General features: G+C 33.2%; 1 protein-coding gene across 3 annotated transcripts in view; it reads left to right on the top strand.

Moving 5' to 3' along the window:
• LOC106637707 (uncharacterized) overlaps positions 1-25,259 on the top strand; it is a 195,919-nt gene that overhangs the window by 96,649 nt on the left and 74,011 nt on the right. Inside the window, exon 6 of one of the 3 annotated variants that reach the window (XM_089597141.1) lies at positions 18,144-18,310. The exons of the other annotated variants lie outside the window; for them this stretch is intronic. Coding sequence (XP_089453267.1) covers positions 18,144-18,173 — 30 coding nt within the window. The 3' untranslated portion in view covers positions 18,174-18,310. Of the gene's footprint in view, positions 1-18,143; positions 18,311-25,259 lie in introns of those variants that run through there. 3 annotated transcript variants of the gene reach the window in all.

The following is a 25,259-nucleotide window of genomic DNA, read 5'->3' on the forward strand; positions in this document are numbered from 1 at the left end:
AATTGTGTTTGCTATAAAAAAATCATATGCTCATGAGGAAAACTGAAAAGACCGAGCGTACTCTTACATTATTTTAGATAGATGACTTGGATTAAAGAGCAAGATTTGCTTGGTTAGTAACAGGTCACATTTGCCTGGCTCACCCAAGCAGTTTCTGCTTGGCTCCCAAGCAAGTCTAGCCTATATATCGTTACTTGGGTCGCACAGGCTGAAACAGCCGGACAGTCAAGCTACTCTGGCCGCTTTTTATTTTCAGTGGGCTTAAGAAGTCGTACAATACAGAGATTTGGAACCTCAGCATCAGTGTGGTAGAGGTCAACGGATATCAGATTCGTAATCAGCGACCCCAAATACCATGATCTACCATAAATCACCTCGGAATACGTGTTTGACAGTGTTGAATCTCTTGAAAATACTTGTCGTGAATAGTGGTGCTTCCTATTCTAAAGGGTGGTAGTGGGGGTGACTGAAGGGTGGGAGAGTGTCCACTAAAGGTGGAATCAAGTTCGTATACGTTTATAAGATACTCCATGATTTTTTTTGATTTTTCTGATTTTTTCGACCCTAAAATATATTAGGTCAAAAACCGGCCAAATCAACCCTTCCCCATCCCCCATTTATTCATCAATAGAGTGGAAAGTATGAAGTTTGGTTTTTTTTTTGATTGTTTTTTTTAATTTCTCTCTCTCCGCCTCTCGCTGTGTATATGAAAACACACACACGCGTGCGCGCGCGCGCGCATCTTTCTTTACTGTATAAATATTTAGGAGGAGCTGTCAAAACCCCCTCCTTTACTATCCTGGCCCCCTTCGTCCCCTCAGCTGCCCCCCTCAATTCGAGGCGAAATTCCTGTCGTTTCTCTGTAAAATGGCTCAATAGTATATAACTTAAACCCCACCTAGCCCCCTCTACTTACTCGGCTCCTTCACATTTTACGTACTCAGTCAAATAGCAATAAATAAGCTTACTAAATCTCCATACACTGGACCACACTAGTATCCCTATTAACCGCGTATAGATAGGAATCCTCTGTTCTTTTTTATTGAAGTGTGAAGGTTATTTTAATTAGGTTCAACCTGTTGTCATCAACTTTAGATGTGCTAGTTGTCATGGATAATGCTAAGACTTAAGAAAATTGTTTTCTGTACAAAATAGATAACAATGAAAATGCATTTTTTGTATTTAAGCTTATTTGTGGTTTCAAAACTTTCGTTCTAAGTTTTTATTAACTGATTTTTGATAGAATTAAAAAAAAAATAAAATCGTATTATCTAACGGTGAAAACTTATTTAAATGTGTATTCAATTTTGGTTAGTAATGATCTTTAGGTAAAATATATGGAATGATATATTTGTTATTTTTTTTAGAGGGTTGTTTATCTTTAGTACCTGTTTACTTGTCTAATAATTAAAGTTTATCTCAAAGATTATGATTTATTTATTATTTCTTATTCAAAACAAAAATTTGTATTAAAAAAGTACGTTTTCAAACCCGATGTATGAATTTACTTGTATAATAGGGGAATAAAACCAATGCAATGGTTTTGAAAATTTTTTTTATGATTATGCTTTGATAACTTCTTCAATTAAAAAGTATTCAACAAAAATCTTTTCTTTTAACTACTGAGTTGTTTCTTAAGAAAATTTCTGTATAAATAAATCACGTACAGTCTCACACTTTCAAAGTTATTTTTGGAAAATCATACACGCCTTGTCCATATGATTGAATCTACTTCTTCCTATTTTTTTTGTGTATTGTGGTCCTTTATAAATGGTTACACTATTCGTTAAATCTAAAGCTAAGCAAAAACTTCTATTGCGGTCACACTTTTTTAAAGTTGAAAGAATGCAATGCTAGTCCAAGCCATAAATGCCTCTTTTTTCTTGAAAAAATAAAATAATCATCTAAGGTTTTTATAAAAACATTTTTGTCTGATTATCCATGACTGTCTACACAGGGAAAAATATTGTGGTAAGTCAGTATGGAAAAAATCCGCACTAAATTATCATAAAAGTTTCGAGCACGGCTTGCATAAAATTGCGCTTAACCAGTACGGCAGTGTAGCATACTACCTTAGAAATGGTTACGTACTATTTCTGTATAAACTTTATACTTTAGGAGTAGTGGCACTAAGCTATTGCAGTACGGCAACCCATAATTCTAGTTTTGATCAAGTGACATGCTCTAACAGCATAGCTTGTGAGCATACTTGGGTCGCTTCGTTAGCTACTGCTGCTCCCGCCTCTTTCGCATACTCCGTTTGCTACGTTCACCTACTGTAACAACATGTAGTCAAAAGCAAATGTTAGTCAATGTGCTGATATATATATATATATATATATATATATATATATCCTATATTATATACTCGTAAGAGTTAGAGCGAGGTTTTGCTCCCCCCACCTCCCCCCCGCCCCCATCTCCCCCCCAAATAAGGTAGTTATTCTTTCATTTTCTTGCATTTTTTGAGTAATTCTACTTTTTGCTAGCTCCCCCCGCTCCCCCCCGCTTTGCTTCAGCTCCCCTTCCGATTCCCCCAGCTCCCCCCCAGCTTCCCCATATATAATGTAAATACATTCGTAAAGCCTTATATATTAACTGTTACAAGTGGTCTAATTTTCACGTACAATTTTATTTGACCATAACAAAAAATTTTGTTACAATTATCTTACTTACGATGTTTATTTTAATTACATACTCTAAAATGTCTTTTTAGGTGCTCTGCTCTTACATAACCTTTTCCACAATTTTGACAAATATTTTTTTGAACGTTTTTTTCATGACTTCTCAAATGTCTCTGTAAGTGATAATTTCTTTTTAAACTTTTTTCGCATTAAATACACTTAAAATTTTTTTCAATGTTTTGGAATTCCTTTGTGTGACGCAAATAGTTTTTCTTGTCTAATATTATAATGCTACACAGATCACATACAAGAAATTTTTTTTTGTGAATTTTTTCGTGCGATGATAAACACTCTGGATTGGGAAATTTTGAGTTACATTTGTCACACTGATAAAATTTTGCATCCATGATGGTGTATCTGAAAACATATTACAAAAAACGGATTGTTTATGATTACATAAATCTGGGTACTAGACGGTACTAAAATTTGCTTTTTTGATGAAAGATAAAATTTGCAAGAAAGTAAAAAAATAGTAATGAACTATAGAATAGTTTTTTTGTTACTCTAAAATTTCATTCCAAACAATATTTTTAATTTCAAATTTGTTTTCTGATTCAATTGGGATACAAATTTTTTTTGGGTTTCTACATCTAGACAATGCAACATATAATTGCCCATGAGAAAATAATGGTTTTCTAAGGTATAATCCTAAGGCATTAAAACTTTAACCTTGAGATTTATTGATAGTCACAGAAAAAGCTAGGATAAATGGAAATTGTTTTCTGTACAACATAAATGGTAGCGAAGAAGAATTGTTTGTTTGTAGTGTTATTCTTGGAATAAAGACTTTATTTCCTTTTTTTTTCACCTGTGATTATTTCAGCTTCGATGTTGTATTTAAATAATTTTGTAATTCGTAATCTTGTACCATTGCAAAGCCCTTCAAATATGTTTTAGTTTCGTATCAACATAACAATAGCGTTAATTTTCAAATTCAATTCATGTGGAGGAAGACCTTCTTTAATACTATTAAAATATTCTGTAGGGAAATAAATATAAATATTATCATCTGATTTATCTACTCCTTTGTAAGTTGCTTTATCAATACTAAAGTACGTTACTAATGTTCCTACCATATTATTTGAAACTTTTTTGTTAAGAAAATGAGTGTATTCATTGTGAGATGTTAGAATAGCTTTACTTATAAAAAAATCATCATTATTATTAAAAATTTTAGAACGTCCATCATTTGTTTTCCATGTCTGAGAAATCATACAAGTTTTAATTTTGTCTTCTCCTATATCCAGTAGCAATGAAGAAAATTTTTTGTCAATTGAACGTATATCATTTTTTAAATTAAAAATATTAAATAAAGGCCAAAAATTGGAAAATTTTATGGTTTCTTGAACAATAGTAATTTTACTTGCGTTTTTTACTACTGGAAGAATTTGAGAAAAGTCAAGTTTATTACTACTAGATAAATCTTTTAAAGTCCTATCAACGATTTCTAACACTTTTTTCGGTATCATAGAGGCTGTATCCCAAACAATTACTTCTACACTACGTAATTTTTGTTTATCTGGCTCAAACTGGAAGAATGCACTTTCTTTAGTGCTTAAGTCTAAAGGAAGTCTGAAAGTTCTGTAAGTGGTCATTCCCTTTGGGAGCAAAATAGAAGCAATACCTGTCTAAAACATTGTAAGAATTTTTTTCAATTGATATAAAACAATAAATTAATGTTTTGTAAAGAAAAGTTTTTCCAGATCCACCAGGACCATCGATGAAAAAAATTTTTTTTTCAAATTTTTTTATTTCTTGAAAAACTTGACGTTGATCATGACTGAGTTGTGAAAACATTTTATAGAATTTATGTTTACAAAATATTCTTTCATCATTATCAGTATCGATATTTTTTTTATCGTTTCTGTTGGTTCTGGTAAACTGAAATCTTCACAAGACATATTTTCAGAATTAAAAATTTCGTTTAAGGTAGCTCCAGTGGCCTCAATGTTAAAATTATAAATAACCCAACCGAGGTTAATAAAATTAAATTATATTCTTTGAATTCCCATCTTTCTATTCGTATAAAAAAAAATTAAGGTTGACGATGCAAATTGTAAGAAATCATGCTTACAAAATCGTAGTTTTAAGACGGGTTGGATAGGAAATGCAAGCTTACGCGATATACAACCTACTGCTGCACTTATATAAATAACCCGTAAGGTGTAAAAAATATACTATCTTGTATATATTATTACGCAGTTTTCGATGACATGAGAAAAGTGTCTTGTTATCGAACAAAATCTTTAAATAATCGGAGACTAAGTATACAGTTGCGAGTGCAAGTCAGCTCTCAGCTGTCTGCATTCTGCAGAGTACATATATATAGGTATAACTACTTTTGAACTTAGGAGCGTACCGTAACAGTTCATCAATTAGGGCACCATAAAACTTTTTTGTTTTTTTATATTAACCCACTAAAGTAACAGATAAAATGTAGAATATGGCTTACAACAGTCTCTACGATAATTTTATACCATATTTTTAAAAAATAATGATTAATTTTTAGTCTCCCCATTTTGATACGGCACTAGGCGCTGGAGCCACCTCAAATGTAAAAGAGCTTTATTTTGATCATCTTTACAATCTTCAATGAAAAATTTTCTGTATTTGTTCCAAATAATATGACCAAAAAAATTTTCAGACATAATAAACCACGCAAAAAATTTTTGTAGTTGAAAAGGCAGCATTACGTTACATGCTTCTTCAAAAATTATATCGTTTTGAAAATCGTTGTCTACTAATCCCATAGAAATAGCTGTTATTAGTCAGGGAAAATAAAAAGTGATCTTAGAGCTTAGAAGTATCTATTGACACATACAGGATAGACAGCTCATTCAAAAAAGGGAGCCACTAGAAGAAATAATAAAGCCCACCAACAAAAAGTCAAGAGCACATCTCTCTGTCTATATAAACTTTACCACTTTTATTTGAAATTAGCAGCTTGTTCTTTATATTTCCTTAAAAGCAGACCAGTAATCATTCCCCAGCGTAGGAAATTCATTCCCGAGTATTTTCGAAAAATTCCATAGTCTTCCGAATTCTGTAAAATACACTTCATCATATTATTTTTATACTAATAATTAATTTTATCACTTTTTGAGGCTTTAAAAAATATTAATACAAACCTTATTTAAAAAAAATTTCATTTATAACACAATAAAAGAAGGGGTTGGTGCGCGAAGCGCGCAGGGGGGTGGAGCCCCACTAGTGTATAAATATATTTAGCCCCATAAGTCTTGTATGAAATGTGTATAGGTATACCAATGCACGGCGTGTTAAACTAGGTTGTGTATATGCCCGTACAATTGCGTGGCCTTCTTTCCTGTCGCTTTATATAAATACGCAGTAAATAAACAAAGAGGATAACGCGACTGTTAAGGTTTTCAGATAAGCAGCTCGATGCTTACAGGTGACTTGAATTTCACTGGTATAGCAGTACACCGAATATGCCTACAGCTTGAACACACACACACACACACACATATATATATATATATATATACAGCATGATATGTAACGGTGGCATTTCCCGAGAACCGCGTGTAGAGCGATTTTTTCTGACGCGAACTCCGTTAGAATTAATTTTTTAGGCCAAATAGCTTTTAAATGGGAGCCGATTGAAAATACGTTCCAAACTACCCCTAAATAGAATTGGAAAGCTATAGCGCGCACGCATGAACTCGCGACGTTGCCACATTGTTATTGGAGCTTAGTCGGTAAGCAGTGAGTACTATATCCATATGCGCACGCAAGAGCGTCAGCTACTGCTGGTAACTTGAAGGTTGGATATAAACATTTTAACCTTAAGGTAAATATTGTCTGCTCCTTATGTTGTCAGTTGTTTATCCACGCGCTTACTGTCTTTCTCACTTTCATGTGAGACAAAAACATCTTTAAATTTTTATACTTAAGTAATGTTCCCTCGAATGAAAGTAAAATACCACATCAGTAGGGATTTTTTTCACTCTACACGATAGTATTTTTGCAAAAATAGTCGACCTCTCGGTCAAAAATATTGTTGTTAGGCATGTCTTGCTTACGTTCCCGAGTATGTCGTCTGTACACGATTTAGAACGAGTCCATTCATAAATTTCAATAATCAAGTACCTGGAAAGTGCCCGGGAAGTACCCGCCAAGTGCCCGGAAAGTACCCGAGGAAGTGCCCGGGAAGTACCCGGGAAGTACCCGCCAAGTACCCGGTAAGTGCCTGGGAAGTACCTAAGGAAGTGCCCGGGAAGTCTCCGCCAAGTACCCGGGAAGTACCTGCCAAGTGCCCGGAAAGTACCCGTCAAGTGCCCGGGAAGTACCCGAGGAAGTGCCCGAAGAACTGCCTGGGAAGTACCCGAGGGAGTGCCAGGGAAGTACCCGGTAAGTGCCCGGGAAGAACCCGCCAAGTGCCCGGGAAGTACCCGCCAAGTGCCCGGGAAGTACCCGAGGAAGTACCCACCAAGTGCCCGGGAAGTACCCGAGGAAGTGCCCGGAAAGTACCCGCCAAGGGCCCCGGAAGTCCCCGCCAAGTACAATACAGTCGGGTTCTTCTGGGGTACTTCCTCGGGTACTTCCCGGGCACTTCCTCGGGTACTTCCTGGGCACTTGGCGGGTACTTCCCGGGCACTTCCCGGGTACTTGATTATTGCAATTTATGAATGGACTTGTTCTAAATCGTGTACAGACGACATACCCGGGAACGTAAGCAAGACATGCCTAACAACAATATTTTTGACCGAGAGGTCGACCATTTTAGCAAAAATACTATCGTGTAGAGTGAAAAAATCCCTACTGATATGGTATTTTACTTTCATTCAAGATAACATTACTTAAGTGTAAAAATTTAAAGATGTTTTTGTCCAACATGAGAGTGAGAAAGGCAGTAAGCGTGTGGATAAACAACTGACAACATAAGGAGCAGACAATATTTACCTTAAGGTTAAAATTTTTATATCCAACCTTCCAGTTACCAGCAGTAGCTGACGCTCTTGCGTGCGCACATGGATATAGTTCTCACTGCTTACCGACTAAGCTCCAATAACAAAGTGGCAATGTCGCGAGTTCATGCGTGCGCGCTATAGCTTTCCAACCCCATTTAGGGGTAGTTTGGATCATATTTTCAATCGGCTCCCATTTAAAAGCTATTTTCCCTAAAAAATTAATTCTAACGGGGTTCGCGTCAGAAAAAATCGTTCTACACGCGGTTCTCGGGAAATGCCACCGTTACATACCATGCTATATATATATATAGCTACCGCTACTCCCGCCTTTGTGGCATACTCCTTTTGCTACGTTCACTATGTGACTAATATTGGCTATAGGCGTATACGGTATACTGCTACACCAGTGAAATCAAGTCACCATCGTGTAAGCATCGAGCTGCTCATCTGAAAACCTTTACAGTCGTTTTATCCTCTTTGTTTATTTAGTGCGTATATGTTTATAGCAACAGGAAAGAAGGCTATGCAATTGTACTTGCATATGCACAAGCTAGTTCAACACGCCGTGCATTTGTATACCTATACACATTGCATACAAGACTTATGGGGCTATATGTATATCAGCACCATGATTAACATATGCTTTTAACTACATGTGGTTACAGTAAGTGACCGTAGCAAAAGGAGTATGCCAAAGAGGCGGGAGCAGCGGTAGCTAAAGAAGTGACCCAAGTCTGCTCACAAGCTATACTGTTAGAGCATGTCACTCGAGCAAAACTTAAATTATGGGTTGCCGTTCTTCAATAGCTTAGCGCCACGACTCCTAAAGTATAAATTTTATACAGAAATAGTACGCAACAATTTGTATGGTAGTACGCTGCACTGCCGTACTGGTTTAGCGCAATTTAATGCAAGAATTGTATTATTTTTATGAAATAAAAGTATACACAGAAGATTAGCCGGTTTAGTTTAAGTTTTACAATCAGCGTTTTCACAAAATTTCTCAGCGTGTACGATTGAAGATTTGTTAAAAACAATTTTAAATTACCGTTTGATGGCAGAAGCCTTTTCGAAAATAATATCAAACCAAAAAATCATTATATTAAAACCTAGGGATATATCTTTTTTTTTTTTAAGTTTGCTTAGTTATATTGTAACGCCTTTTTAACTTCTAATGAATGTTGCTACTCATACTTAGTGTGATGTAGTTAAACAAAAAACCGGTTGTAATTATTGAGGGAAGAATTCTTTTTTTCTCATTTTTTTATGAGGGTGAAATGCAACTTTATAATTAACTGTTGAAAATATAATTTACTCACCGTTAAAAATGATGTACAATGAACATTTTGCTTTATTTATTAAATTTAAATGTCAAAGTTAAGCCAGTTTTGTTATTTTTCATGAAAATATAAAAATTGTGTCATATAATGACAATATTGTATTTTGATGCAATGTTATTTGATGTATTCAATGGATATTTAATCATTACATGTGATCTTTGTTTGGTAGTACGGGGTTAGCGTGCGTAGTGTGAGTAATTATGCGAACTCATAAGAATGTCCGCATCATTCCATCTGTAATAAATGTATAACTTGATAGCATATAAAGTCTGCGCAAGTCACTGTAACCTAACATAACTGTAACCTAGTATAATAATATAATACACTCACACATACCTTTATCGAAGCCACGAAAAAAGACAATCCTCACAGTGCCATGTACTGCCAGCAAAACCATCCTAGCTTAATACTTGCACAAAGACAGAGCTTGAATGGCTTAGTGGTTAGCATGCTAATCTAGCTGGAGATACTCAAAGGGGCGTGTGTTCAAATCCCGTCGAAAAAAATTGAGATTTTTTCTCGGGCTTTTTCGATGGGATGAGTACCCAAGAGGCCAAAACACCACTTATCCGATTTCTAGAACAAATAGTCGATTTTTCTGGTGATGTTCAGACCTTAAGAGGCTTCCTTTCCGAAGGAAAGCCAATACGTGACCAGCTCATAAGGTAAAGTCACTGTAAGTTATTAAAACGTTAGTACAGCAATGTTAGATACATTATTGGAAAACATTTCTCCATTAAATTTGATTATAGCTAAGGTGTGCTTGAAACAATCGCTGCCCGCATAAAAGACTCGCATACTTGAAAAAATGTGGTAATAACGGAAAAAGAACAAGGAAAATAAATATTAAGGACATAGAATACGAAAGACCCGCAATGGGTATACGCTGCAATCCAAATACAATATCTACACCGTCTCCCTTCACAGAGACAATCGCAGTGCCCTTAGTTAAGACGAAAATAATTCCTGTGCGATACGCAGCGATGAAAAGAATTACTACGCAATACGCTGCGAAAAAGGCTATCTCTGCAAGTATAGCTGCAACAAAAAGTATCTCAGTAAGCTGTACTGTAACGAAGAGTATCTCCTCGTGCTGAGTTAAGACAAAAAGTATCTCAGTAACCGGAGCTGCTATGAAGACTATCCCTGCGAGCGGAACTACGACGAAAAGTATCTCGACAGCTCCTCAGAAGATACACGTTATTCACAAAGTTACGAAGAAACACTTTATCTATGGTCTTTATCAAATAAACACATATTTTACGAACTCCTTAGAAAAGCTCACGTCATATCTAACAGTGTAGAAGAACCACACTAATTCTCTTACACTAACACAGATCCTACCACTTGTTATGGGCTGTAAAAAAACTGCGTTAGTCGACACATGTTATCGAAGAACCCCGTTAATTGGCGTGTGTTTTTCAAAAAAAGCGCTGCTCTTGTCTCTCACTGGCTTTTTAAGTAGTACTTATTAATAAATCGTGCTGTTAGAAGAGCAAGCATCAATCATTAGCAACTTAACTATTTTTAGCATTACTTATTAGTAAAATGTGCCGTTACGCAAGCAACATTAGCGATAAGAAATCAAACCTATTTTTATTATAATTTAGTAATTACATGTGCTAATCGACAAACAAATATCGATAAATAAAAATTTAATAGTTTTTTTGTAATACTTCTTAATAAATTATGTCCTTAGGCTAATAAGCATCAGCGATTACCAACTCAACAGTTTTTTAGTATTATTTAGTGATAAAATGTGTCCTTAGTTGGGCAAGCATTAGCGATTAGAAACTTAACAGTTTCTCGGTATTTTTTGTTAATAAAATTTGCTTTGAAGCGAGCCAGTATCAGTGATAAGAAACCTAATAGTTTTTCTGTATCATCGATACAATAATAAAATGTGCCCTTAGGTAAGCAAGCATGAGTGATTAGAAAACCAACAGTTTTACAGTATTCTTAACTAATATAACTTGCCTTTAGCTATTCAAGTTTCGGTGTTTTGAAATTCAACAGTTTTTTAGTATGATTTATTAATAAAATGCTCTCTTTTACGTTGAAATTTTAATCTCTGATGCTTGCATGCTAAAGGGCATATTTTATTATTAAATAATACTAAAAAAACTGTAAGAATTCTAATCGCTGATCCTTGCTCTTCCAAGGGTACATTTCATTAGGAACTTGTACTCAACAACTGTTGTGTAAATACGCAATTTAGTTAAATTAAAAAGATGCTTTTTCAAATAAAACAGGTGCCCAATTTTAAAATTATAATGTGTTTCACATAGCAAGTAAGTAAAATTTTGATTTTCGTTCTTGTTTGTCGTCTAAGTCATAAATGCACTAAGATTTAAAAAACTCACTACGTTAAAAGCGGTTTAAAGCAAAGTTAATTAATGGCAATTCAAATAATTTAAAAAATCTTATATTTATTCCAGTTTATAGATTTTAAAATCTCGTATTTTCTTAGTTTACTTGAATTCGAATGATGATTTATGAGTTGAAATTGAATTAAGGGGATTTTTTTTTTAATTACTTGTCAGCAAGTTTCACAAATGTTGAAAACGTGATTGACATGGAGTATAATAGGTATTGAACGGTAATTTTAATGAGATTCAAATCCTATATCACGTATGCTGCCTACGATAGAGACATACTTAAAAATGATGTAAATACTGGTTTTCTTAGTTTTGTATTGTTTTAGTAATATATAATACTTTAAAATATTTTGGTTTTTAATCGATGATGCTAGCTTTCTAACGAACACATTTGATCAATGAATAATACTTAAGCCCTGTATGGCTTCTATTAATTCATGGTTGCTTGCCTTAGGGGACGTGTGATTACTGAAAAATACCAAATAACTTTTGTGTTTTCAAATCATTGATGTTTGTTCGCCTAAGGACGAATTTTATTAATACGGAATGCGAAGAAACTGTTGGGTTTCTGAATGCTGATGCTTGTTCGTCTAAAGATATTATTCATGACGTAACTATACTAAAAAACTGTTTTGTTTCTAATTGCCGTTGCTTTTTGTCCAAGGGCACATTCAATTTATTTATAATTTTAAAAAAGAATTATGTTTCCTATCGCTGATGCTTGCTCGCTTTAGGGCTTGTTAGTTTATTTCATAATACTAAAGAGCTGTTGGTTTCTAATCTTTCATGCTAGTTTACTTCTGGGTATACTTTATAAAAAATACTACTTAAAAACTATTGGTTTCAAGATCGCCAATAATTGTTACCTAAGGGCACATTTTATTTTAAAAAAAAATACTAAGAAACTGTTTGGTTTCTAATCGCCGATGCTTGCTCGCCTAAGGGCACATTTTATTTTTAAAGAACACTAAGAAACTAATAGATTTCTAATCGTCATTGTTGTTTGTTAATTGCACATTTTTCAACTAAATAATACTAAATTACTGTTTGGTTTTCATCCCCCATAGTTATTTCACTTAGGGCTCTTTTGATTTATAAATAAGACTTAAACAAACGCAGGTTAAAGTTTTATCAATAATATAATGCTAGCTATGGCCATGGGCATTTGAAGCATGAAATCTGCAATATGGAACAGCTTAAGCCCATGAGAGTGAGAGAGGTATCTTTTGTGCTATTTCCGTGTGCCTCTTTTTCACTCTTAAAAGCTCCAGTGGTTCCATATTGCTTATTGCGCGCTCCGTGTGACCACACTCTTATTCCAAAAAATTCTATGGATCCGGACTGGATTATAATCATACAGAATTATTGAGGTTGTTTCCATTCAGGTAATTGCATATTATAAATTATATTATTATAATATTTATTGCATTTACATGTATATATATATATATATATATATATATATATATATATATATATTACATACATAAAATTGCCACCACATGTTTTAAATTTGAATTTGGGTCCCATTATTGTGCTAACAAAAAACTTGGGTATATTTAATGGTTTGTGTAACAGAACTAGACTTCGCATAATTTAATTAAGTTTTCATACTAAGAATGAGATTGAATACGAGTAATGATTCATCTTACCCGTTTTATAATGTACAGGAAACAATTTCCTCTGGTTCTAACTTTTTCTATTACACTAAGCCTTCTAGAAGAAGTGCAGCCATTTTCTAATATTTACCTGTACATAAGTTATGTAGACGACTTCTTTCTAGTTGTTCAAGTTGTGGATGTCAATCATTACCTAGATACTTTTAATAAATATGACCTTTGTCCACAACTAACCATTATTCTTGTAACACAGAGTGCTGGAACGTTCCTAAATTGATTAATAACCAGAATTTTTAGCACATGTTGCACATGAGAGTAGTATGAAAAAAATCATTTTAAAAATTACTTCTAAATTGATTGTTACTCCCCTAAAAGAAAGTAAAATTCCGCTAGTTTGTCCGTTATTTTATCGCAAACAAAACACTCTGTTAGTTTCTCTGTAACCCCATCCCAAAGCCCCCACGCTACCTAACTGCACAAATTCAAGTCCCCTCATCCCACCTCTGCAACACCTTTGCCGAATATTCATAACCTTCCGTGATATCCTCATCACCCGTTCCAAATTATCGGGAAATTTCGTTGACTTGTCCGTTATTTTAACGTTATTTTAACCCAATAAAATTTTTCGTAATTTTTTACCCTATCCCGCTTCTCTACTGCACCAACTGGCTAGCAGCAGATCATACTGCTTAGTATAAATGATCCCGCAGCTGTATACAGTTATCTATTTCTCCACACGACCCAAGAGAAAAATAGATCGATTTAAACTAATGAACAATGAGTACACAAACATTAAATATAGTTATATAAATAAATATCTTTATATATAAGGTTGTATCGTAGACAGCCTCCTGCCAGTAGGAGTGCTGCAACTTACGGTCAAGATGGCGAGTGCTGCTGCATATATCTAAAAGTTTCAATGTATTTTGATAGTAATATAAAAAAATTTCTAATTTTCTCTTTATTTGAAAAATTTTGGGAAACGTTGGAGGAATATATAATAGAGATACTTGAAACATTGAAAACTTATGCAGACAGTCAGCTTAAGACACTTAAAGTGCGTAAGTAAGCATTTTGTTTGTAGAGTGTCAGCATAAGACAGAAAACTCTTAAATATAATTTTATATAAATTTTAATTAGTATCAAATCTGAGGTGCGTCGAATTTTTTTTTGTTTTCATTATTTCTTTCATACATTGAGTTTTAAATAATTACCTACAATAGTGCGACATCATATGGTCATACATAATTATTGAAACTCAAGGAGTAAAAATATAATAAAAACCGTGGTATTCATCGTCAGTAGCCCTACAAAACAACAAAAAGAGCGATCCTCCTTCAAGAAAACGAAAAAAAAAAAAAAAATAATAAATTTAAAAAGTTATTTTTCACGTATAATCATTCTTTTAATTTATTGATTATTCTATTTATTAGAAGAGCTCATTCAAATTGCTGTGTATTGGTTTATTATTTTTAATTTCTTTAAAAGTTCGTCTGTCTCCGACATACTCTTTTTTTCTTGTATATGTACTAAAAAATAACCATAAAATACGTAAAGGTAACCGTTACATACATACCTATAGTTTTAATAAAATTTTTAGTACAAAATTTTACAATTTACTTTCTTAAATTATTATTAATCATGACGTCTACGAAGCAATCAATAAAAGAAACTAATTTCAATAAAAAAAAGAGAATAGATAATTATATTTAAAAAAATGGTATAAAAAGTTGTTATTTTAAATCAAAATTTTATCACCAATTATTTTAAAAGAACTGTAATACAACGAAATATTAATACATCATGTCATATGCTTATAACAAAGAATGTTGTTATATTTTATGTGATTTCTTTCAATTTGTTGATTTTCTTTTTTTTTTAAAGTGTACATTTTATCAATTAAAAATTTGTATTCAAACAGTATTTTCTGATTCCGAATTATTTTCACGTTAAATTTGCATAAATCACTTTTTTGTTTCGTATCTTGTTAGCGATACGTACAGATGTCCATAAAAAATTATGTCTTCTGGAGTATAAACCTACTATATCTAACTTTACCCTTGAGATTTTTTGTCACAGCAAATGCTAAGACTGAAGAAAATTGCTTTTTGTAAAGTATAAAAAGTGATAACATGGTGTTACCGATATTTAAAGTGATTTTTATATAATCTTTAATTGTGTGCTGTTGTACAAACCATCGGCTATGTTTAAATTTCTCTTTACTATATCTATTGGTCCAATTTTTATATTAGTTTTAGTCAATTCTGCTCAAAAAATCAATATTTTTCCCATTTAATTTGTGAATAATTTTTAAATAACTTTTAACCCATATTAGCAATCATAAATGCTGATTGAATACTAATTCTAACAAATTCATGTCTAATTTAAGATGTCTGGAATAACTTTTGGCTAAGCTTTGATCAATTTTTAACAGAAAATTAATATTTAGCGTATTTAATTCGTTCATGACTTATAAACAATATTTCATCCATATTGGCAATAACATGTGATTATGATAGTAAACTACTGTAAGAGTACGTATGCTTTAATGGCTCGTGCATTTAGCATCTTTATAACTTTCAAAATATTTTATCACGCGTGTCGGCAATAACATGTGCTAATAAATAATTAACTATTGTTAAAAATGCAAACCTAATGTTTAGGGTCCTCAGTACATACTGGATCAATTTATAGTCTATTTTTTACAGAAAATCAATATTTAGCCTATTTAATTTGCTCATAACTTTATAAATAACATTTTAGTCGTATTAGGACTAACATGTGCTAATAATTTGCTTATATATTTTTTAAGAACTTTTCACCCATGTGAGTTTTTTTTACAAAAAATCAATATTTTTTCTTTCTAATAGGTTTATAACTGATTAACTATCTTTCCACTTGCGTTGACAATAACATTTGCTAATAATTAACTACTGTAACAGTACGTATGCTAAATTTTAAGTGTCGGATATGATGCTGAGCCGAGTTAGACTCGTTTTTTTTAACCAAAAATCAATATTCTTCCCTATAACTTTTACTCATGTTAAAAATAGTATGTGCCAATAATATACCAATAAAAATGTATGCTTGTATGATTTTTAGTGTCTGGCATCTTGCTCGAAAGAGTAACATTCGATTTTTTACAGATAACTAAAATTTCGACTGTTTTATTTGTTTATAACTATTTAAATAACTTTTTGTCGAAAAAGGTAACAACATGTGCCAATACTACACAACTTCAAGAGTATGTAATTTATTGAATGATCTGGGGTCACGTTGGGCTAAGTTATGAACGATTTTTTACACAAAATCGATGTTTTACCGTTTGAATTTGCTTATAACTTGTTAAGTAACCTTGTTTCCGTGTTACAAATATTATTGGCTGATCATATATGAGGAGTAGAGCACATATATTTAATTTTAGGTGTCTGGGATCGTGCTGGGCCAAGTTATGGTCGCTTTTTTACAGAAAATTAATATTACACCTGATTTATGTGTTTATTACAATTAAAATAACTTTTCATGTACGTTAGAAGTAAAATATGCCAATAAAACACCAATGAAAGCGTATGTGTATAGAATTCAAAGAGCCTTGGAACATGATGAGCCGAGTTAAATTCGGTTTTTACAAAAAAATATTTTGCTCGTATAATGAATCGATAACTTTTTTAATAACTCATCACTCGTGTTGGCAATAACATGCGCTAATAATCGTCTATTGTGAGAGTATGCTAACATAATTTCAAGTGTCTGAAATCATCCTAGGTTAAGTTGTAGTCGATTTTTTACAAAAAATCGATATTATACTGTTTAATTTATTTATATCTATTTTAATAACTCTTCACCTGTATTAACAATAATGTGTGCTAATTAAATACCAATTAAAGTGTGTGTACGTTTAATTTTAAGTATCTGGAATCATGGTGACAGTTGTAGTCGATTTTTTATACAAAATTCATATTATTTCTATTTATTGAGTTTATTACTTTTTATGAAACCTTTTTCCGTGTCAAAAATTGTATGTGCTAATAATTAACTATTGCAAGAGTATGCGTGATAAATTTTAAGTGTTTCGGATCCTGTTAGACCAAGTTATGGTCAATTTTCTACTGAACTTGTTTACCGTTGGCTGGCTGCTAACTCTGATAACAAATTTGGTCTTTATTTCACATTTTGGATTTGAAAACTAATACATGCAAGATAAATGAAAAAAATTTCTAACCCCGGTTGCCTGAAAACTTAAAACTTTCTAAATTTCTGGACGTGGAAAAAAAACAATATATGTTGTAAAGTTTTAATATTACTGATGATTTTCTTAATTAATGAAGCTATTGTAATATTTAATAATAAATATTCACATTTTTTGAACAAAATATTCTGAGTAATATTTAGGGAAAATTAGTAACTAAGTACAGCATTGATTATGCAACTAATAAAGAAGTTGATAAAATAAATAAAAATATTTACATAAATTTTTTTCAATGCATATTTAAACAGTATTTTAAAAGGTTTGCAATGTGAGTTACATTTAAAAATTGATGCTATTGTTATTTTGACACAAAATTTAAATGTATCAAAAGGACTATGCAATAATACAAAGTTAAAAGTAACGAAATAATTAAAATACAACATTGAAGCTGTAATATTTACTGAAGAAGAAAAAGAGTCTTTATTTCGAGAATACGCTAAATACAAATGATTTTTCCTCACTTCCTTTAACATTAACAGACAATAATTCCCATTTACATCAGCTTTTTTCTATGACTGTCTATATATATATATATATATATATATATATATATATATATATATATATAATGATCAAAGTTTTAATGCCTTAGGATAATGTTTATATAAGGTTTAATGCCTTAAACCTTAGAATACCAATTTGTTATTAAACAATTATATGTCACGTTGTCAACATATTACAACCCAAAAAAATTTTTCATCTAAATTAAATCTAAAAACAAATTTGGAATCAAAAATATCGCTGTGAAAAAAATTTCTAAGTGACAAAAATTATCATGACAAAGAAGCGTGCAAACAAACGAAGCCTATTTTTTAATATTTATGCCAACTATAATTTATCTCTTAATTTGAAGATCAATATTTACTATTTTTTAAACATTATAAAGAAGAATTCAAATTTTTGTAACGAGGTCAAATACCTTTTTCGTATTTGTTTTTTCAGAAACATCATCGTGGACATCAAGTTTCATAAGTGCACCAGATGTCAACTAAAATTTTGCAAGTACACAAAGTATACAGTGTCGTCAATTAACTCAGGAAACTAAATTTTTTAAGTTGTAATTCGTGTATGTTATAATCAAAGAAAAAACAACAATATTTGTCATAAAAGAAAATGTAAGAATATAAAAAAAACCTTTAACTGTACAATAAGTAAAAAATCTTCTAATTGAATTTCGGTCTTTGGTAGATACATTAAATATTATCAAGAAAATTTGAATAAAAAAAATTGAAGAAATGCGTACGTAAGAGCGAAACATTTAAAACAGCATTTATGACTAAAAAAAAAATGTATCAACGTATAACGTAATAGTAATTTGTATTTATCTTGTTGCTTGATACTTTCATTTTTTTATAACTTATCTTTATTACAACTGCATGTAATTAGAAAGCTAGTTATTGCCTCAAAATTAAACAGCTATATTAGAAACCACAGAATACTAATCCATTTCATATAATATAACCTAATTTAGTGAGGGGGAGGAGGGAAACAGGGGAGCCCTGAGGGAGTTGGGGGGTAGAAATCGTCAACCAAATTCTTATTGTATTAAATTTTACATGTAAAACAAAGATAAATTTCCTTAGTAATAGAGAAAACTGTAGAGGAGAGATAAGGGAAGTCGAAAAAATCTAGTTAACACCTTAAAACCATAACACTACATAACATAAAGATCTGCATGATATGTAACGGTGGTATTTACCGAGAACCGCGTGTAGAGCGATTTTTTCTGACGTGAACCCCGTTGGAATTAATTTTTTAAGGCGAATAGCTTTTAAATGGGAGCCGATGTAAAATACGTTCCAAACTACCCCTAAATGGGGTTGGAAGGCTATAGCGCGCCCGCATAAACTCGCGACGTTGCCACATTGTTATTGGAGCTTAGTCGGTAAGCAGTGAGAACTATATCCATGTGCGCATGCAAGAGCGTCAGCTACTGCTAGTAACTTAAAGGTTGGACGTAAAAAGGTAAATATTGTCTGCTCCTTATGTTGTCAGTTGTTTATCCACGCGCTTACTGTCTTTCTCACTCTCACGTTGAACAAAAACATCTTTACATGTATATACTTCAGTAATGTTACCTCAAATTAAAGTAAAAGACCATATCAGTAAGGATTTTTCCGATCTACACGATAGTATTTTTGCAAAAATAGTCGACCTCTCGGTCAAACATATTGTTGTTAGGTGTGTCTTGCTTGCGTTCCCGGGTACAACATCGGGTACAATTGAGAACGAGTCCATTCATAAACTGCAATAATCAAAGTAAATTACAGTTAATATTGCTCATAAAAATCATTTATTTATCATCCAAATTTACATACTTTGAAATAATACGTTTCAAAATGCTCCAAATACTATCTAATTATTTCAACAAAAATTATAGAATATCCATTCAAAAAAATCATAAATTTATTAGTGTATTAAATATTAATTTAAAAATGTCACGGTAATGAAATCTTTGGTTGATGTACACCTTTATTCAGTTAAAACTTAACCATCAATATAAACTGACACAGTGAGAATAAAAATAGTTTACAACATACAGAAACTAAATTTAATCGAACTAAGTCTCCGCCAAGTACCCGGGAAGTACTCACCGAGTACCCGGAAAGTACCCGCCAAGTGCCCAGGAAGTGCCCGGAAAGTGCCCGCCAAGTACCCGGGAAGTACCCGGGAAGTGCCCGCCAAGTGCCCGGGAAGTGCCCGGCAAGTATCCAGAAAGTACCCGACAGTATTGTACTTGGTGGGGACTTTTGGGGCACTTCCCGGGTACTTGCCGGGTACTTCCCGGGCACTTCCTGGGCACTTGGTGGGTACTTTCCGGGTACTCGGTGAGTACTTCCCGGGTACTTAGCGTGTACTTCCTGGGCATTTCTCGGGTACTTGGCGGGCACTTTCCGGGTACTTGGTGGGTACTTTACGGGCACTTTCCGGGTACTTCTCGGGTACTTGGTGGGTACTTCCCGGGCACTTGGCGAGTACTTCCTGGGCATTTCTCGGGTACTTGGCGGGCACTTCTCGGGTAACTCTTGGGTTCTTGGCGGGTACTTCCCGGGCACTTGGCGGAGACTTTCCAGGTATTTGGCGGGCACTTGGTGGGGACTCATTTCGATTAAATTTATTTTCTGTATGTTGTAAACCATGTTTTATTCTCATCGTGTCAGTTTATATTGATGGTTAAGTTTTAACTGAATAAAGATGTATATTAACCATACATTTTATTACCGTGACATTTTTAAATTAATATTCAATACACTGTAAAGTTTATATTTTTTTTAATAGATGTTCTATAATTTTTGTTGAAATAATTTAATAGTATTTAAAGCATTTTTAAACGTATAATATTAAAGAATGTAAATTTTAATGAGCAATATCAACTGTAATATACTTTGATTATTGCAATTCATAAGAGGACTCGTTCTCAATCGTGTACAGATGTCGTACCCGGGAACGCAAGCAAGACATACCTAACAACATTATGTTTGACCGAGAGATCGACTATTTTTGCAAAAATACTATCGTGTAGAGTGGAAAAATCCCTACTGATATGGTCTTTTACTTTAATTTGAGGACATTACGTCACTCAAGCAGAAAGTACAAACATGAGCCCCCTAAGGGCGCGATTGTTGTATGTTGGTGCCCAACTCGCATATAATGTTTTTCTTACCGAAGGCGCAAAAAGCAATTTTGTGCCCGTGGGCACACTTTGCATCTGATAAATTACTTTGGGCCCTAGGGAAGAAAAGTACTTTGGACCCAGAGGGTGCAAAAAGCTTTTTTGCCCGTGGGCCCAAAGTGATTCTAAAGGCGCAAAGTGTGACCCAAGGGCGCAAAGCGGCAGTTGCACTTTGGGCCGATGGTAGGAAAAAGAATTAAACAGTAAATATTAACTAAAATTATCTATATTATTTAATTAAATACTTTGACTTTACTGAAAAGAACAACTAAAGCTCACGAGCTGAATCCTAAGAGACCCACGAATGACACTAAAATAAAACGGTTAAGACGATACTCTAAACAAGTCTGGTCATAACAAACTATACTATATATATTTATTTATTCACATAGAGCTTTACTAGGCTTAACTGGCATATTGTTTCAAGATTAATTTTTTGCATTAAACGTTTGACCATTGTGGCCAATGCTACTAATCTCGCTTACTACTCTACACGTCGGTTAATTTTCTTGAGGTAGCGTATGCATAATTATCAGCAGTACCTTCTGTGTTGCTCAACAAAAAAGCTTTGTGTCGGTAGCAATGGTCAAAAGTTTGATGCCAAATGCTACCTTTAGGCCGTACGTCAGTGAAACCCAGTGAAGGTTGGTGTGACTATAAAAACATATATTAGGTCTTGAGTTAATCAGCAGTGGTGCTAAGCTTTACTGGGCTTCATTGGTAAACGGCCTGAAGATAGCACACTTATATCTACCCGCAAGGTCCTGTGTAATGCTTTATAACTAAAGTTGAATGTGTCTCAAACAAATGACGATCAGACAAAACACGTAAAACTGCACCAAATGCACCTTTTCATTGACGGGTAGCAAAGGAGAGTGAGGGAAGCCGTAAAAATTGCGTTGTCCAACTATACATACTAGTAAGGCTCTTTAATCCTGTGTGCTTGGGTGCTAACTTCCACAATTATGTTTTATTTTATGCTTTTTCAGGTGGTAAAAAATACGTATTTATGAAAAATGTATTTTTACAATGTAAAACAGTTCTTGCTTGAAATAGGGTAGATAACCACATTATTAAACCTATCCTAACTATCGGAGATCTGAGCTATAATTATAGAAATATTAAAAAAAAACACATTAATGTACATGCATTAACTTAAAAAAAAACAAATGTATGGATAAGTAGCCTACAAAATTCTCAATGTTTTCAACTTCCATATTTCCTCTAATGAATTTTTGTTTGGATATATTTTAGATACGATAAGTCAATGTACGTATCTGTTACTTTAAAGAAATTTTATAAGTTTTTATAAACATGTACACAACTTTGTATACAACCAGTTAAAGTAAGTAAATATCCAGCTAAGTGGTCTCAATAGCAGGGACTCAGTAATAGATACAGTGACAGTCTTGGAGCTCGATATAAGAGCCAAATGGAAAATTTTTTATTTAATTAATAAAAAATACTTATCATTGATTTTCCAATTTAGAAAAATGTACCCTTACAAGCAATTTAAGTAAACTATTGATATTGATTCAAGCACTCTAAATTAAATTAGTATAAGTTTTCCTTAGATTGTCAACAATAGGGCCATCTACCCTCCTGGACAATAATAAGGAACTGTTTGCATGTGTCTCTCATTCTAGTAACTTTTCTAAATCCTAATATTTCTTCCGTGATAGTACAAGAAGTATTCTTGGATCCCATTTTTATTTCACATTTAATGATATACTGCTAAAGTAATGATGGTTTTTCTGCTTCGTATTTTTTATATTCATGTTGTAATCTTCGAACGAGAAGACCAATTTAATTCCACTATACTCTACGTAAAATACAAAATATTACAAAACTTTTTCATAAACTTGTATTTATCTAATAGCAATATAAATATTATTCAAATTACTCAACCGTGGTTTGTATTACTGTAAAATTTATCTGAGTTTATGTATATATTAGTATCATGTAATACATAGACAAAGAAAAAATTGAAATTTTTGCACAGTTCATCTGTGATATCATCGAAAAAAAGCTTAGAACACCAAAAACTTAACAGTTACCTATAAATAAAAATACAATTGATATAAATTTATTGATGATCTCACTCTTAGTTGTATAAATACCGTAATTATAAATTATTCAGATGTAAGAAGTTCATTTATTTGTGCCCTGGGTGATGTGGATGTAAATATAGAAATATGTTCTTAAAATTAAATATTTAAGTGTGTATGAGGCCAGTGGAAGACGGTGGGGTGTCCTGATACAAAATAATTTTACTATAAAAAAAGGAAGCGACATCTGCATACGTTTACCATGTTGTTAATATATATAATACCAGCAAATAATGTCTACTTATACATACACATTTATGTATTGGTTCATTTATAAAGTTATGTCTCATCGTAGTTTGCTGAAAAACTAAATTTTGTAACAAAATAACATGTATACATGTATGTGTGTAAGTAGATGTAGTCCATGAAAGTTAGTAAAGTTTTAGTTAGATTCCACAAAAATTTTGGTGTAAGGGGGGGGTTGGAGGTTAGAAAAATTCTGCGAAGAGCGGTGAAGAGTATGTGGTGACCACTGCATGTCTAGACAAAAAGTAAGCTAAGACAAAATATGCGAGAAAGTTTTAGAAGTTTACCTTATTTTGTTAGTGGTTAAGGGGGGTGATAGGGGGTCATCAGGGTTCTGTAAGGTTGGCTGTGCACGCAAAAAAAAGGAGAAATAAAATTGTTCGTGTATCCGTTGTACAACAGTTCGAGAGATAACTGGATCACTGGGATTTGGTAATAAGCAAGGAACTGTACGACGTTTGCAACTGTGCGATTCGATGTCTCGTTGACTCGTAACTTAACTGTGGGGGCGCTTTAGTCTAAGCTTCAGACTCTCTGAGTCCGAACACTGAACTGTAAGTTTGCGTATACTTGTTGTTCATGCACACGATACGGTGCACGTTCAAAGCAAAGAAAATACGTTTCATGTTTACAAACAAGATGTATACGCAACCTTACAGTTCAGTGTTTGGACTCAGAGAGTCTGAAGCTTAGACTAAAGCGCCCGCATAGTTAAGTTACGAGTCGACGAGACATCGAATCGCGAAGCTACAAACGTCGTACAGTTCCTTGCTTATTGCTGAATCTTAGTGATTCGGTTATCTATCGAACTTCTGTACAACAAATAGTTAAACTATTTCAGTTCTACTTTTTTTTGCATGTGGGTGGTTTGTCTATAATTTCTCACACAAATAACTATATAATGTAAAAAGATGTATGTATATGTATATATACATTGTGAGGAGGTATTCTTGTATTCTTTATCATATGAAGATTTATAAATTACCCTTTATTTCCTATTATACTTTTGTTACATGTTTTTTTTTTTTTTTTTTTTTTTTTTTTTCAATAAAAATTATGCAAAATTTACGCAAATCAAATAATAGGTGCTATGAATCACCCGCAGGAAGCTAGATAATCTATGTGCAAAAGTTATTGGCGGTTATTTATAACCAATAGTGCACAGAGGGATAGCGTATTAATGTGGCGAATTATCTGTAAATCGGTTATAAATGGCACTGACGTACGAGGAAAAATATCGTTTCCAGCAAACCTGAGACGTAGACATTCGTTTCTAACCGAGATCTGGAACATTCCTGTACACTGGTAGACACTGCGTAGAGTACACGCCGAGGGGAAGAGGATAGGGTACAAAAACCAATATAGTGAGCATTAATGTAAGTATATCCATAATTGTATTACCACTACTAACTGGCATCTACTAGGATCTTCGGCGCTCGATGGCTTGTAGCGTGGTGCCGACATAGAGATAATATAGATAGAGGAAAGAAGGTATTGGATTACCTGCAAGTAAAATAGCGACAATGGTAGAGAGAGCGAGAGAGAAGACAAAGATTTGCATGCATCTCTCTCGCACGTTTCCGCTGATTTGTTGGCTTGAAGTGGACGAGGGAAGAAGGAGAGCAAAGAGCAGACAGCATAATAACCTAACACGCAGCTGTATATATACAGCTGTAGAGTCTGGTTTGTAGTTATGAAATAGTTGACCGAATAATTTTTAATATGACGAAAATTTGCTTCATTTGTAAAAAGCTGTGGATCCTTGGTGATTGTTAAAGTTTTCACAAGTTAATTTTTGTGACTATATTGACTGTTCATTTCAGTGAATCTCACCATCTAATAATATTCTCATCAAGCATGTCATAATAATCATTAATAATACTTTATTTGCAAATACGCAAGTTTCCCAGTAGCAGTGAAATGAAACAAAAGTGGATAAACACAATCGGTGTGTTATTGGTGCCCAAAACAGCTACAATATGCAGTGATAATTTTGATCACAATTTTTTTCATCAAACGGATGGATACACC

This window comes from Copidosoma floridanum, unplaced genomic scaffold (genome assembly GCF_036245765.1).
Source record: "Copidosoma floridanum isolate Cflo_tuat_1 unplaced genomic scaffold, Cflo_Japanese_pri ptg000030l, whole genome shotgun sequence".
In the NCBI taxonomy this organism is placed as follows: Eukaryota; Metazoa; Arthropoda; class Insecta; order Hymenoptera; family Encyrtidae; genus Copidosoma; species Copidosoma floridanum.